This window comes from Somniosus microcephalus, chromosome 4, assembly GCF_052327205.1.
Source record: "Somniosus microcephalus isolate GS21.2 chromosome 4, FLI_Smic_1.0, whole genome shotgun sequence".
NCBI classification, from domain to species: Eukaryota; Metazoa; Chordata; class Chondrichthyes; order Squaliformes; family Somniosidae; genus Somniosus; species Somniosus microcephalus.
Genome location: NC_140990.1, coordinates 18,587,834 through 18,599,961, shown reverse-complemented (window position 1 = coordinate 18,599,961; position 12,128 = coordinate 18,587,834). Strand labels below are relative to the sequence as shown.

Sequence of the window (12,128 nt, the reverse complement as noted above, 5' to 3'; positions counted from 1 at the left end):
GAGTTAATGCCAGGTGTCAGTGAGTGACACTGGGAGTTAATGCCAGGTGTCAGTGAGAGACACTGGGTGTTAATCCCAGCGGTCAGTGAGTGACACTGGGAGTTAATGTCAGGGGTCAGTGAGTGACACTGGGAGTTAATGCCAGGGGTCAGTGAGTTTCACTGGGAGTTAATGCCAGGGGTCAGTGAGTGACACTGGAAGTTAATGCCAGGGGTCAGTGAGAGACACTGGGAGTTAATGCCAGGTGTCAGTGAGAGACACTGGGAGTTAATGCCAGGGGTCTGTGAGAGACACTGGGAGTTAATGCCAGTGGTCAGTGAGAGACACTGGGAGTTAATGCCAGGGGTCAGTGAGTGACACTGGGAGTTAATGCCAGGGGTCAGTGAGAGAAACTGGGAGGTAATGCCAGTGGTCAGTGAGTGACACTGGGAGTTAATGCCAGGGGTCTGTGAGAGACACTGGGAGTTAATGCCTGGGGTCATTGAGTGACACTGGGAAATAATGCCAGGGATCAGTTAGTGACACTGGGAGTTAATGCCAGTGGTCTGTGAGAGACACTGGGAGTTAAAGCCAGGGTTCAGAGAGTGACACTGGGAGTTAATGCCAGGGGTCAGTGAGTGACACTGGGAGTTAATGCCAGGGGTCAGTGAGTGACACTGGCAGTTAATTCCAGGGGTCAGTGAGTGACACTGGGAGTTAATGCCTGGGGACAGTGAGTGACACTGGGAGTTTATGTCAGGGGTCAGTGAGAGACACTGGGAGTTAATGCCAGGGGTCAGTGAGAGACACTGGGAGTTAATGTCAGGGGTCAGTGAGTGACACTGGGAGTTAATGCCAGGGGTCAGTGAGAGACACTGGGAGGTAATGCCAGGGGTCAGTGAGTGACATTGGGAGTTAATGCCAGGGGTCTGTGAGTGACACTGGGAGTTAATGCCAGGGGTCAGTGAGAGACACTGGGAGTTAATGCCAGGGGTCAGTGAGAGACACTGCGAGTTAATGCCAGTGGTCAGTGAGAGACACTGGGAGCTAATGCCAGGGGTCATTGAGAGACACTGGGAGTTAATGCCAGGTGTCAGTGAGTGACACTGGGAGTTAATGCCTGGGATCAGTGAGTGACACTGGGAGTTAATGCCAGGAGTCATTGAGAGACACTGGGAGTTAATGCCAGGGGTCAGTGAGTGAAATTGGGAGTTAATGCCAGGGGTCAATGAGTGAAACTGGGAGTTAATGCCAGGGGTCAGTGACTGACGCTGGGAGATAATGCCAGGGGTCAGTGAGTGACATTGGGAGTTAATGCCAGGGGTCAGTGAGTGACACTGGGAGCTAATGCCAGGGGTCAGTGAGTGACACTGGGACTTAATGCCAGGGGTCAGTGAGTGACACTGGGACTTAATGCCAGGGGTCAGTGAGTGACACAGGGAGTTAATGCAAGGGGTCAGTGAGAGACACAAGAAGTTAATGCCAGTGGTCAGTGAGAGACACTGGGAGTTAATGCCAGGGCCAGTGAGTGATACTGGGAGTTAATGCCAGGGGTTAGTGAGAGACACTGGGAGTTAATGCCAGTGGTCAGTGAGTGACACTGGGAGTTAATACATAGATACATAGAAGATAGGAGCAGGAGTAGGCCATTCGGCCCTTCGTGCCTGCTCCGCCATTTAATGAGATCATGGCTGATCCTTTAATTCAGTATCCCGTCCCCGCCTTCTCTCCGTAACCCTTAACCCCTTTTGCCTGTAGAAATATATCTAATTCCCTCTTAAATATATTTAATGAGCTGGCATACACTGCCCTCTGTGGCAATGAGTTCCACAGGTTCACCACTCTCTGAGTGAAGAAATTCCCCCTCATCTCTGTCCTAAATGGTTTAGCCCTTATCCTTAAATTATGTCCTCTAGTTCTGTTCTCACCCGCCAAGGGAAACATTCCTTCTGCATCCAGTCTGTCTAGACCTGTCAGAATTTTATACACTTCTATGAGGTCCCCTCTCAATCTTCTAAACTCCAGTGTGTACATCCCTAAACTACATAGTCTCTCCTCATAGGTCATTCCCGCCATTCCTGGTATCAGCCTGGTGAATCGCCGCTGCACCCCCTCCATGGCAAGAACATCCTTCCTCAGATGAGGCGACCAAAACTGTACACAGTACTCGAGGTGTGGTCTCACCAGTGCCCTGTACAGCTGCAGCAAGGTATCCCTGTTCCTGTATTCTAACCCTTTTGCTATGAAGGCCAGCATACCGTTTGCCTTCTTGACCGCCTGTTGCACCTGCATGCTCGCCTTCAGTGACTGGTGTACAAGAACACCCAGGTCTCTCTGTACTTCCCCCTCTCCCAATCTATTGCCATTTAAATAATAATTTGCCCTCCCGTTCCTGCACCCAAGGTGGATAACTTCGCACTTGTCCACATTATAGTGCATCTGCCATTTATCCGCCCAATCGCCCAGTCTGTCCAAATCGCTCTGGAGCTTCCTGGTCTCTTCCTCTGAGCCCACCCCCCCTCCTAGTTTAGTGTCGTCTGCAAATTTGGAAATGCTGCATCCGACTCCCTGATCCAGGTCATTAATGTAAATTGTGAACAGCTGGGGGCCCAGGACAGATCCCTGTGGTACCCCACTTGTTACTGCCTGCCATTCAGAAAATGAGCCGTTTATTCCAACTCTCTGTTTTCTATCTGACAGCCAGTTCCCTATCCACGCCAAAACTTTCCCCTTTATCCCATGAGCCTCAATTTTCCATGCTAATCTTTTATGTGGGACCTTATCGAAGGCCTTTTGGAAGTCCAGGTACACCACATCTACTGGCTCTCCCCCATCTATTCTACCAGTTACTCCCTCAAAAAATTCCAATAGATTAGTCAAGCACGATTTACCCTTTGTAAATCCATGTTGACTCTGTCCTATCCTGTCCCCATTTGCTAAGTGCTCCGCTATTTCATCCTTAATGATGGACTCCAGCATTTTGCCCACAACTGATGTAAGGCTTACAGGTCTGTAATTACCTGCTTTTTCCCTACCCCCCTTTTTGAATAGTGGGGTAACGTTAGCTACCCTCCAATCCATCGGCACTGTTCCCGAGTCTAATGAATTCTGAAAAATCATCCTTAGTGCATCCGCTATCTCTAGGGCCACCTCCTTCAGTACCCTAGGATGCATGTTATCAGGCCCTGGGGATTTGTCCACCTTCAATCCCTAATGCCAGGGGTCAATGAGTGACACTGGGAGTTAATGCCAGGGGTAAGTGAGTGACACTGGGAGTTAATGCCAGGGGTCAGTGAGTGACACTGGGAGTTAATGCCAGTGGTCAGTGAGTGACACTGGGAGTTAATGCCAGAGGTCAGTGAGTGACACTGGGAGTTAATGCCGGGGGTCAGTGAGTGACACTGGGAGTTAATGCCTGGGGTCAGTGAGTGACCCTGGGAGTTAATGCCAGGGGTCAGTGAGAGACACTGGGAGTTAATGCCAGGGGTCCGTGAGAGACACTGGGAGTGAATGCCAGGGTTCAGTGAGTGACACTGGGAGTTAATGCCAGGGGTCAGTGAGAGACACTGGGAGTTAATGCCAGGGGTCAGTGAGAGACACTGCGAGTTAATGCCAGTGATCAGTGAGAGACACTGGGAGTTAATGCCAGGGGTCAGTGAGAGACACTGGGAGTTAATGCCAGGGGTCAGTGAGTGACACTGGGAGTAAATGCCAGGAGTCAGTGAGTGTCACTTGGAGTTAATGCCAGGGGTCAGTGAGTGACACTGGGAGATAATGCCAGGGGTCAATGAGTGACACTGGGAGTTAATGCCAGGGGTCAGTGAGTGACACTGGGAGTTAATGCCAGGTGTCAGTGAGAGACATTGGGAGTTAATGCCAGGGGTCAGTGAGTGACACTGGGAGATAATGCCAAGGGTCAGTGAGTGACACTGGGACTTAATGCCAGGAATCAGTGAGTGACACTGGGAGTTAATGCCAGGGGTCAGTGAGAGACACTGGGAGTTAATGCCAGGGGTCAGTGAGAGACACTGGGAGTTAATGTCAGGGGTCAGTGAGTGACACTGGGAGTTAATGCCAGGGGTCAGTGAGTGACAGTGGGTGTTAATGCCAGGGGTCAGTGAGTGACACTGGGAGTTAATGCCAGGGGTCAGTGAGTGACACTGGGAGTTAATGCCAGGGGTCAGTGAGTGACACTGGGAGTTAATCACAGAATCACAGAATCACAGAATCCCCACAGTGCAGATAGAGGCCATTTCAGCCCATCGAGCCTGCACCGACACATATCCCACCCGATCACCGTAACCCCTACACCAACACATATCCCACTCTATCCCTGTAACCCCCCTAACACTAAGGGTCAATTTATCATAGTCAATCAACCTAACCCGCACATCTTTGGACTGTGGGAGGAAACCGGAGCACCCGGAGAAAACCCACGCAAACACGGGGAGAATGTGCAAACTCCACACAGACAGTCGCCCGAGGCCGGATTCGAACCCGGGTCTCTGACGCTGTGAGGCAACAGTGCTAACCACTATGCCACCATGCCTTGCCAGGGGTCAGTGAGTGACACTGGGAGTTGATGCCAGGGGTCAGTGAGAGACACTGGGAGTTAATGCCAGGTGTCAGTGAGAGACACTGGGAGTTAATGCCAGGGGTCAATGAGTGACACTGTGAGTTAATGCCAGTTGTCAGTGAGTGACACTGGGAGTTAATGCCAGGGGTCAGTGAGAGACACTGGGAGTTAATGCCTGGGGTCAGTGAGTGACACCGGGAGTTAATGCCAGGGGTCAGTGAGTGTCACTGGGAGTTAATGTCAGGGGTCAGTGAGTGACACTGGGAGTTAATGCCAGGGGTCAGTGAGAGACACTGGGAGTTAATGCCAGGGGTCTTTGAGAGACACTGGGAGTTAATGCCAGGGGTCAGTGAGTGACACCGGGAGTTAATGCCAGGGGTCAGTGAGTGACACTGGGAGTTAATGTCAGGGGTCAGTGAGTGACACTGGGAGTTAATGCCAGGGGTCAGTGAGAGACACTGGGAGTTCAAACCAGGGGTCTGTGAGAGACACTGGGAGTTAATGCCAGGGCCAGTGAGTGATACTGGGAGTTAATGCCAGGGGTTAGTGAGAGACACTGGGAGTTAATGCCAGTGGTCAGTGAGTGACACTGGGAGTTAATGCCAGGGGTCAATGAGTGACATTGGGAGTTAATGCCAGGGGTAAGTGAGTGACACTGGGAGTTAATGCCAGGGGTCAGTGAGTGACACTGGGAGTTAATGCCAGTTGTCAGTGAGTGACACTGGGAGTTAATGCCAGAGGTCAGTGAGTGACACTGGGAGTTAATGCCGGGGGTCAGTGAGTGACACTGGGAGTTAATGCCTGGGGTCAGTGAGTGACCCTGGGAGTTAATGCCAGGGGTCAGTGAGAGACACAGGGAGTTAATGCCAGGGGTCCGTGAGAGACACTGGGAGTGAATGCCAGGGTTCAGTGAGTGACACTGGGAGTTAATGCCAGGGGTCAGTGAGAGACACTGGGAGTTAATGCCAGGGGTCAGTGAGAGACACTGCGAGTTAATGCCAGTGATCAGTGAGAGACACTGGGAGTTAATGCCAGGGGTCAGTGAGAGACACTGGGAGTTAATGCCAGGGGTCAGTGAGTGACACTGGGAGTAAATGCCAGGAGTCAGTGAGTGTCACTTGGAGTTAATGCCAGGGGTCAGTGAGTGACACTGGGAGATAATGCCAGGGGTCAATGAGTGACACTGGGAGTTAATGCCAGGGGTCAGTGACTGACACTGGGAGTTAATGCCAGGCGTCAGTGAGTGACACTGGGAGTTAATGCCAGGGGTCAGTGAGTGACACTGGGAGTTAATGCCAGGGGTCAGTGAGTGACACTGGGAGTTAAAGCCAGGGGTCAGTGAGTGACACTGGGAGTTAATGCCAGGGGTCAGCGAGTGACACTGGGAGTTAATTCCAGGGGTCAGTGAGTGACACTGGGAATTAATCTCAGGGGTCAGTGAGAGACACAGGGAGTTAATGCCAGTGTTCAGTGAGAGACACTGGGAGTTAATGCCAGGGGTCAGTGAGAGACACGGGGACTTAATGCCAGGGGTCAGTGAGAGACACTGGGAGTTCATGCCAAGGGGTCAGTGAGTGACACTGGGAGTTAATGCCAGGGGTCTGTGAGAGACACTGGGAGTTAATGCCAGGGGTCAGTGAGTGATACTGGGAGTTAATACCATGGGTCAGTGAGTGACACTGGGAGTTAATGCCAGGGGTCAGTGAGTGACACTGGGAGTTAATGCCATGGGTCAGTGAGTGACACTGGGAGTTAATGCCAGTGGTCAGTGAGTGACAGTGGGAGTTAATGCCAGGGGTCAGTGAGTGACACTGGGAGTTAATGCCAGGGGTCAGGGAGTGACACTCGGAGTTAATGCCTGGGGTCAGTGAGTGACACTGGGAGTTAATGCCAGGGGTCAGTGAGAGACACTGGGAGTAAATGCCAGCCGTCAGTGAGAGACACTGGGAGTTAATGCCAGGGGTCAGTGAGTGACACTGGGAGATAATGCCAGGTGTCAGTGAGAGACATTGGGAGTTAATGCCAGGGGTCAGTGAGTGACACTGGGAGATAATGCCAAGGGTCAGTGAGTGACACTGGGACTTAATGCCAGGAATCAGTGAGTGACACTGGGAGTTAATGCCAGGGGTCAGTGAGAGACACTGGGTGTTAATGCCAGGGGTCAGTGAGTGACACTGGGAGTTAATGCCAGGGGTCAGTGAGTGACACTGGGAGTTAATGCCAGGGGTCAGTGAGTGACACTGGGAGTTAATGCCAGGGGTCAGTGAGAGACACTGGGAGTTAATGCCAGGTGTCAGTGAGAGACACTGGGAGTTAATGCCAGGGGTCAGTGAGAGACACTGGGAGTTAATGCCAGGGGTCAGTGAGAGACACTGGGAGTTAATGCCTGGGGTCAGTGAGTGACACCGGGAGTTAATGCCAGGGGTCAGTGAGTGTCACTGGGAGTTAATGTCAGGGGTCAGTGAGTGACACTGGGAGTTAATGCCAGGGGTCAGTGAGAGACACTGGGAGTTAATGCCAGGGGTCTTTGAGAGACACTGGGAGTTAATGCCAGGGGTCAGTGAGTGACACCGGGAGTTAATGCCAGGGTCAGTGAGTGACACTGGGAGTTAATGTCAGGGGTCAGTGAGTGACACTGGGAGTTAATGCCAGGTGTCAGTGAGAGACACTGGGAGTTAATGCCAGTGGTCAGTGAGTGACACTGGGAGTTAATGCCAGGGGTCTGTGAGAGACACTGGGAGTTAATGCCTGGGGTCATTGAGTGACACTGGGAAATAATGCCAGGGATCAGTTAGTGACACTGGGAGTTAATGCCAGGGGTCTGTGAGAGACACTGGGAGTTAATGCCAGGGGTCAGTGAGTGACACTGGGAGTTAATGCCAGGGGTCAGTGAGAGACACTGGGAGTTAATGCCAGGTGTCAGTGAGTGACACTGAGAGTTAAAGCCAGGGGTCAGTGAGTGACACTGGGAGTTAATGCCACGTGTCAGTGAGTGACACTGGGAGATAATGCCAGCGGTCAGTGAGAGACACTGGGAGTTAATGCCAGGGGTCAGTGAGAGGCACTGGGAGTTAATGCCAGGGGTCTGTGAGAGACACTGGGAGTTAATGCCAGGGGTCTGTGAGAGACACTGGGAGTTAATGCCAGGTATCAGTGAGAGACACTGGGAGTTAATGCCAGGGGTCAGTGAGAGACACTGGGTGTTAATGCCGGGGTCAGTGAGAGACACTGGGAGTTAATGCCAGGTGTCAGTGAGTGACACTGAGAGTTAATGCCAGGTGTCTGTGAGAGACACTGGGAGTTAATGCCAGGGGTCAGTGAGTGACACTGGGAGTTAATGCCAGGTATCAGTGAGAGACACTGGGAGTTAATGGCAGTGGTCTGTGAGAGACACTGGGAGTTAATGCCGGGGTCAGTGAGAGACACTGGGAGTTAATGCCAGGGGTCAGTGAGTGACACTGAGAGTTAATGCCAGGTGTCAGTGAGTGACACTGGGAGTTAATGCGAGGGGTCAGTGAGAGACTCTGGGAGTTAATGCCAGGGGTCTGTGAGAGACACTGGGAGTTAATGCCACTGGTCTGTGAGAGACACTGGGAGTTAATGCCGGGGTCAGTGAGAGACACTGGGAGTAAATGCCAGGTATCAGTGAGAGACACTGGGAGTTAATGCCAGGGGTCAGTGAGTGACACTCGGAGTTAATGCCAGGGGTCAGTGAGTGACACTGGGAGTTTATGCCAGGGGTCAGTGAGTGACACTGGGAGTTGATGCCAGGGGTCAGTGAGAGACACTGGGAGTGAATGCCAGGGGTCAGTGAGAGACACTGGGAGTTAATGCCAGGGGTCAGTGAGTGACACTGTGAGTTAATGCCAGGTGTCAGTGAGTGACACTGGGAGTTAAAACCAGGGGTCAGTGAGAGACACTGGGAGTTAATGCCTGGGGTCAGTGAGTGACACCGGGAGTTAATGCCAGGGGTCAGTGAGTGACACTCGGAGTTAATGCCAGGGGTCAGTGAGTGACACTGGGAGTTAATGCCAGGGGTCAGTGAGTGACACTGGGAGTTGATGCCAGGGGTCAGTGAGAGACACTGGGAGTTAATGCCAGGGGTCAGTGAGAGACACTGGGAGTTAATGCCAGGGGTCAGTGAGTGACACTGTGAGTTAATGCCAGGTGTCTGTGAGTGACACTGGGAGTTAATGCCAGGGGTCAGTGAGAGACACTGGGAGTTAATGCCAGGGGTCAGTGAGAGACACTGGGAGTTAATGTCAGGGGTCAGTGAGTGACACTGGGAGTTAATGCCAGGGGTCAGTGAGTGACAGTGGGTGTTAATGCCAGGGGTCTGTGAGTGTCACTGGGAGTTAATGCCAGGGGTCAGTGAGTGACACTGGGAGTTAATGCCAGGGGTCAGTGAGAGACACTGGGAGTTAATGCCAGGGGTCAGTGAGAGACACTGGGTGTTAATCCCAGGGGTCAGTGAGTGACACTGGGAGTTAATGTCAGGGGTCAGTGAGTGACACTGGGAGTTAATGCCAGGGGTCAGTGAGTGTCACTGGGAGTTAATGCCAGGGGTCAGTGAGTGACACTGGGAGTTAATGCCAGGGGTCAGTGAGAGACACTGGGAGTTAATGCCAGGTGTCAGTGAGAGACACTGGGAGTTAATGCCAGGGGTCTGTGAGAGACACTGGGAGTTAATGCCAGGGGTCAGTGAGAGACACTGGGAGTTAATGCCAGGGGTCAGCGAGTGACACTGAGAGTTAATGCCAGGGGTCAGTGAGAGAAACTGGGAGGTAATGCCAGGGGTCAGTGAGTGACACTGGGAGTTAATGCCAGGGGTCTGTGAGAGACACTGGGAGTTAATGCCTGGGGTCATTGAGTGACACTGGGAGGTAATGCCAGTGGTCAGTTAGTGACACTGGGAGTTAATGCCAGGGGTCTGTGAGAGACATTGGGAGTTAATGCCAGGGGTCAGTGAGTGACACTGGGAGTTAATGCCAGGGGTCAGTGAGAGACACTGGGAGTTAATGCCAGGTGTCAGTGAATGACACTGGGAGTTAAAGCCAGGGGTCAGTGAGCGACACTGGGAGTTAATGCCAGGTGTCAGTGAGTGACACTGGGAGTTAATGGCAGCGGTCAGTGAGAGACACTGGGAGTTAATGCCAGGGGTCAGTGAGAGACACTGGGAGTTAATGCCAGGGGTCTGTGAGAGACACTGGGAGTTAATGCCAGGGGTCTGTGTGAGACACTGGGAGTTAATGCCAGTGGTCTCTGAGAGACACTGGGAGTTAATGCCGGGGTCAGTGAGAGACACTGGGAGTTAATGCCAGGGGTCAGTGAGTGACACTCGGAGTTAATGCCAGGGGTCAGTGAGAGATACTGGGAGTTAATGGCAGGGGTCAGTGAGTGACACTGGGAGTTGATGCCAGGGGTCAGTGAGAGACACTGGGAGTTAATGCCAGGGGTCAGTGAGTGACACTGGGAGTTAAAGCCAGGGGTCAGTGATTGACACTGGGAGTTAATGCCAGGGGTCAGTGAGTGACACTGGGAGTTAATGCCAGTGGTCTGAGAGTGACACTGGGAGTTAATCTCATGGGTCAGTGAGTGTCACTGGGAGTTAATGCCAGGGGTCAGTGAGTGACACTGGAAGTTAATGCCAGGGGTCAGTGAGAGACACTGGGAGTTAATGCCAGGTGTCAGTGAGAGACACTGGGAGTTAATGCCAGGGGTCTGTGAGAGACACTGGGAGTTAATGCCAGTGGTCAGTGAGAGACACTGGGAGTTAATGCCAGGGGTCAGTGAGTGACACTGGGAGTTAATGCCAGGGGTCAGTGAGAGAAACTGGGAGGTAATGCCAGTGGTCAGTGAGTGACACTGGGAGTTAATGCCAGGGGTCTGTGAGAGACACTGGGAGTTAATGCCTGGGGTCATTGAGTGACACTGGGAAATAATGCCAGGGGTCAGTTAGTGACACTGGGAGTTAATGCCAGTGGTCTGTGAGAGACACTGGGAGTTAAAGCCAGGGTTCAGTGAGTGACACTGGGAGTTAATGCCAGGGGTCAGTGAGTGACACTGGGAGTTAATGCCAGGGGTCAGTGAGTGACACTGGCAGTTAATTCCAGGGGTCAGTGAGTGACACTGGGAGTTAATGCCTGGGGTCAGTGAGTGACACTGGGAGTTTATGTCAGGGGTCAGTGAGAGACACTGGGAGTTAATGCCAGGGGTCAGTGAGAGACACTGGGAGTTAATGTCAGGGGTCAGTGAGTGACACTGGGAGTCAATGCCAGGGGTCAGTGAGTGACATTGGGAGTTAATGCCAGGGGTCTGTGAGTGACACTGGGAGTTAATGCCAGGGGTCAGTGAGAGACACTGGGAGTTAATGCCAGGGGTCAGTGAGAGACACTGCGAGTTAATGCCAGTGGTCAGTGAGAGACACTGGGAGCTAATGCCAGGGGTCAGTGAGAGACACTGGGAGTTAATGCCAGGGGTCAGTGAGTGAAACTGGGAGTTAATGCCAGGGGTCAGTCAGTGACACTGGGAGTTAATGCCAGGTGTCATTGAGTGACACTGGGAGTTAATGCCAGGTGTCATTGAGTGACACTGGGAATTAATGCCAGGGGTCAGTCAGTGACACTGGGAGTTAATGCCAGGTGTCATTGAGTGACACTGGGAGTTAATGCCAGGTGTCATTGAGTGACACTGGGAATTAATGCCAGGTGTCATTGAGTGACACTGGGAGTTAATGCCAGGTGTCATTGAGTGACACTGGGAATTAATGCCAGGGGTCAGTGAGTGACACTGGAAGTTAATGCCAGGGGTCAGTGAGTGAAACTGGGAGTTAATGCCAGAGGACAGTGAGAGACACTGGGAATTAATGCCAGGGGTCAGTGAGTGACACTGGGTGTTAATGCCAGGGGTCAGTGAGTGACACTGGGTGTTAATGCCAGGGGTCAGTGAGTGACACTGGGAGTTAATGCCAGCGGTCAGTGAGTGAAACTGGGAGTTAATGCCAGGTGTCAGTGAGAGGCACTGTGTGTTAATTCCAGGGGTCAGTGAGTGACAATGGGAGTTAATGCCAGAGTTCAGTGAGCAACACTGGGAGCTAATGCCAGTTGTCAGTGAGAGACACCGGCAGTTAATGCCAGGGGTCAGTGAGAGACACTGGCTGCTAATGCCAGGGGTCAGTGTGTGAAACTGGGATTTAATGCCAGGGGTCAGTGAGTGACACTGGGAGTTAATGCTCGGTGTCAGTGAGTGACACTGGGAGTCAATGCCAGGGGTAAGTGAGAGACACTGGAGGTTAATGGCAGGGATCAGTGAGAGACAGTGGGAGTTAATGCCAGGGCTCAGTGAGTGACACTTGGAATTAAAGCCAGTGGTCAGTGAGAGATACTGGGAGTTAATGCCAGGTGTCAGTGAATGACACTGGTAGTCAATGCCAGGCTTCAGAGAGTGACACTGGGAGTTAATGCCAGGGGTCAGTGAGTGACACTGGGAGTGACTGCGAGGGGTCAGTGAGAGGCACTGGGTGTTAATGCCAGGGATCAGTGAGTGACACTGGGAGTTAATGCCAGGGGTCAGT

At 52.3% G+C, this 12,128-nt stretch overlaps 1 protein-coding gene across 1 annotated transcript in view; it reads right to left on the bottom strand.

Annotated features, from left to right (window-relative positions):
* Positions 1-515: 515 nt before the first annotated feature.
* The window catches only part of LOC147118355 (uncharacterized), a 33,307-nt gene continuing 21,694 nt past the window's right edge, over positions 516-12,128 (bottom strand). Inside the window, exons 8-11 of the mRNA XM_085983892.1 lie at positions 3,725-3,974; positions 3,208-3,394; positions 1,263-1,410; positions 516-734 (exon numbers count right to left, since the gene is read on the bottom strand). Coding sequence (XP_085840018.1) covers positions 516-734; positions 1,263-1,410; positions 3,208-3,394; positions 3,725-3,974 — 804 coding nt within the window. The remainder of the gene's footprint in view (positions 735-1,262; positions 1,411-3,207; positions 3,395-3,724; positions 3,975-12,128) is intronic.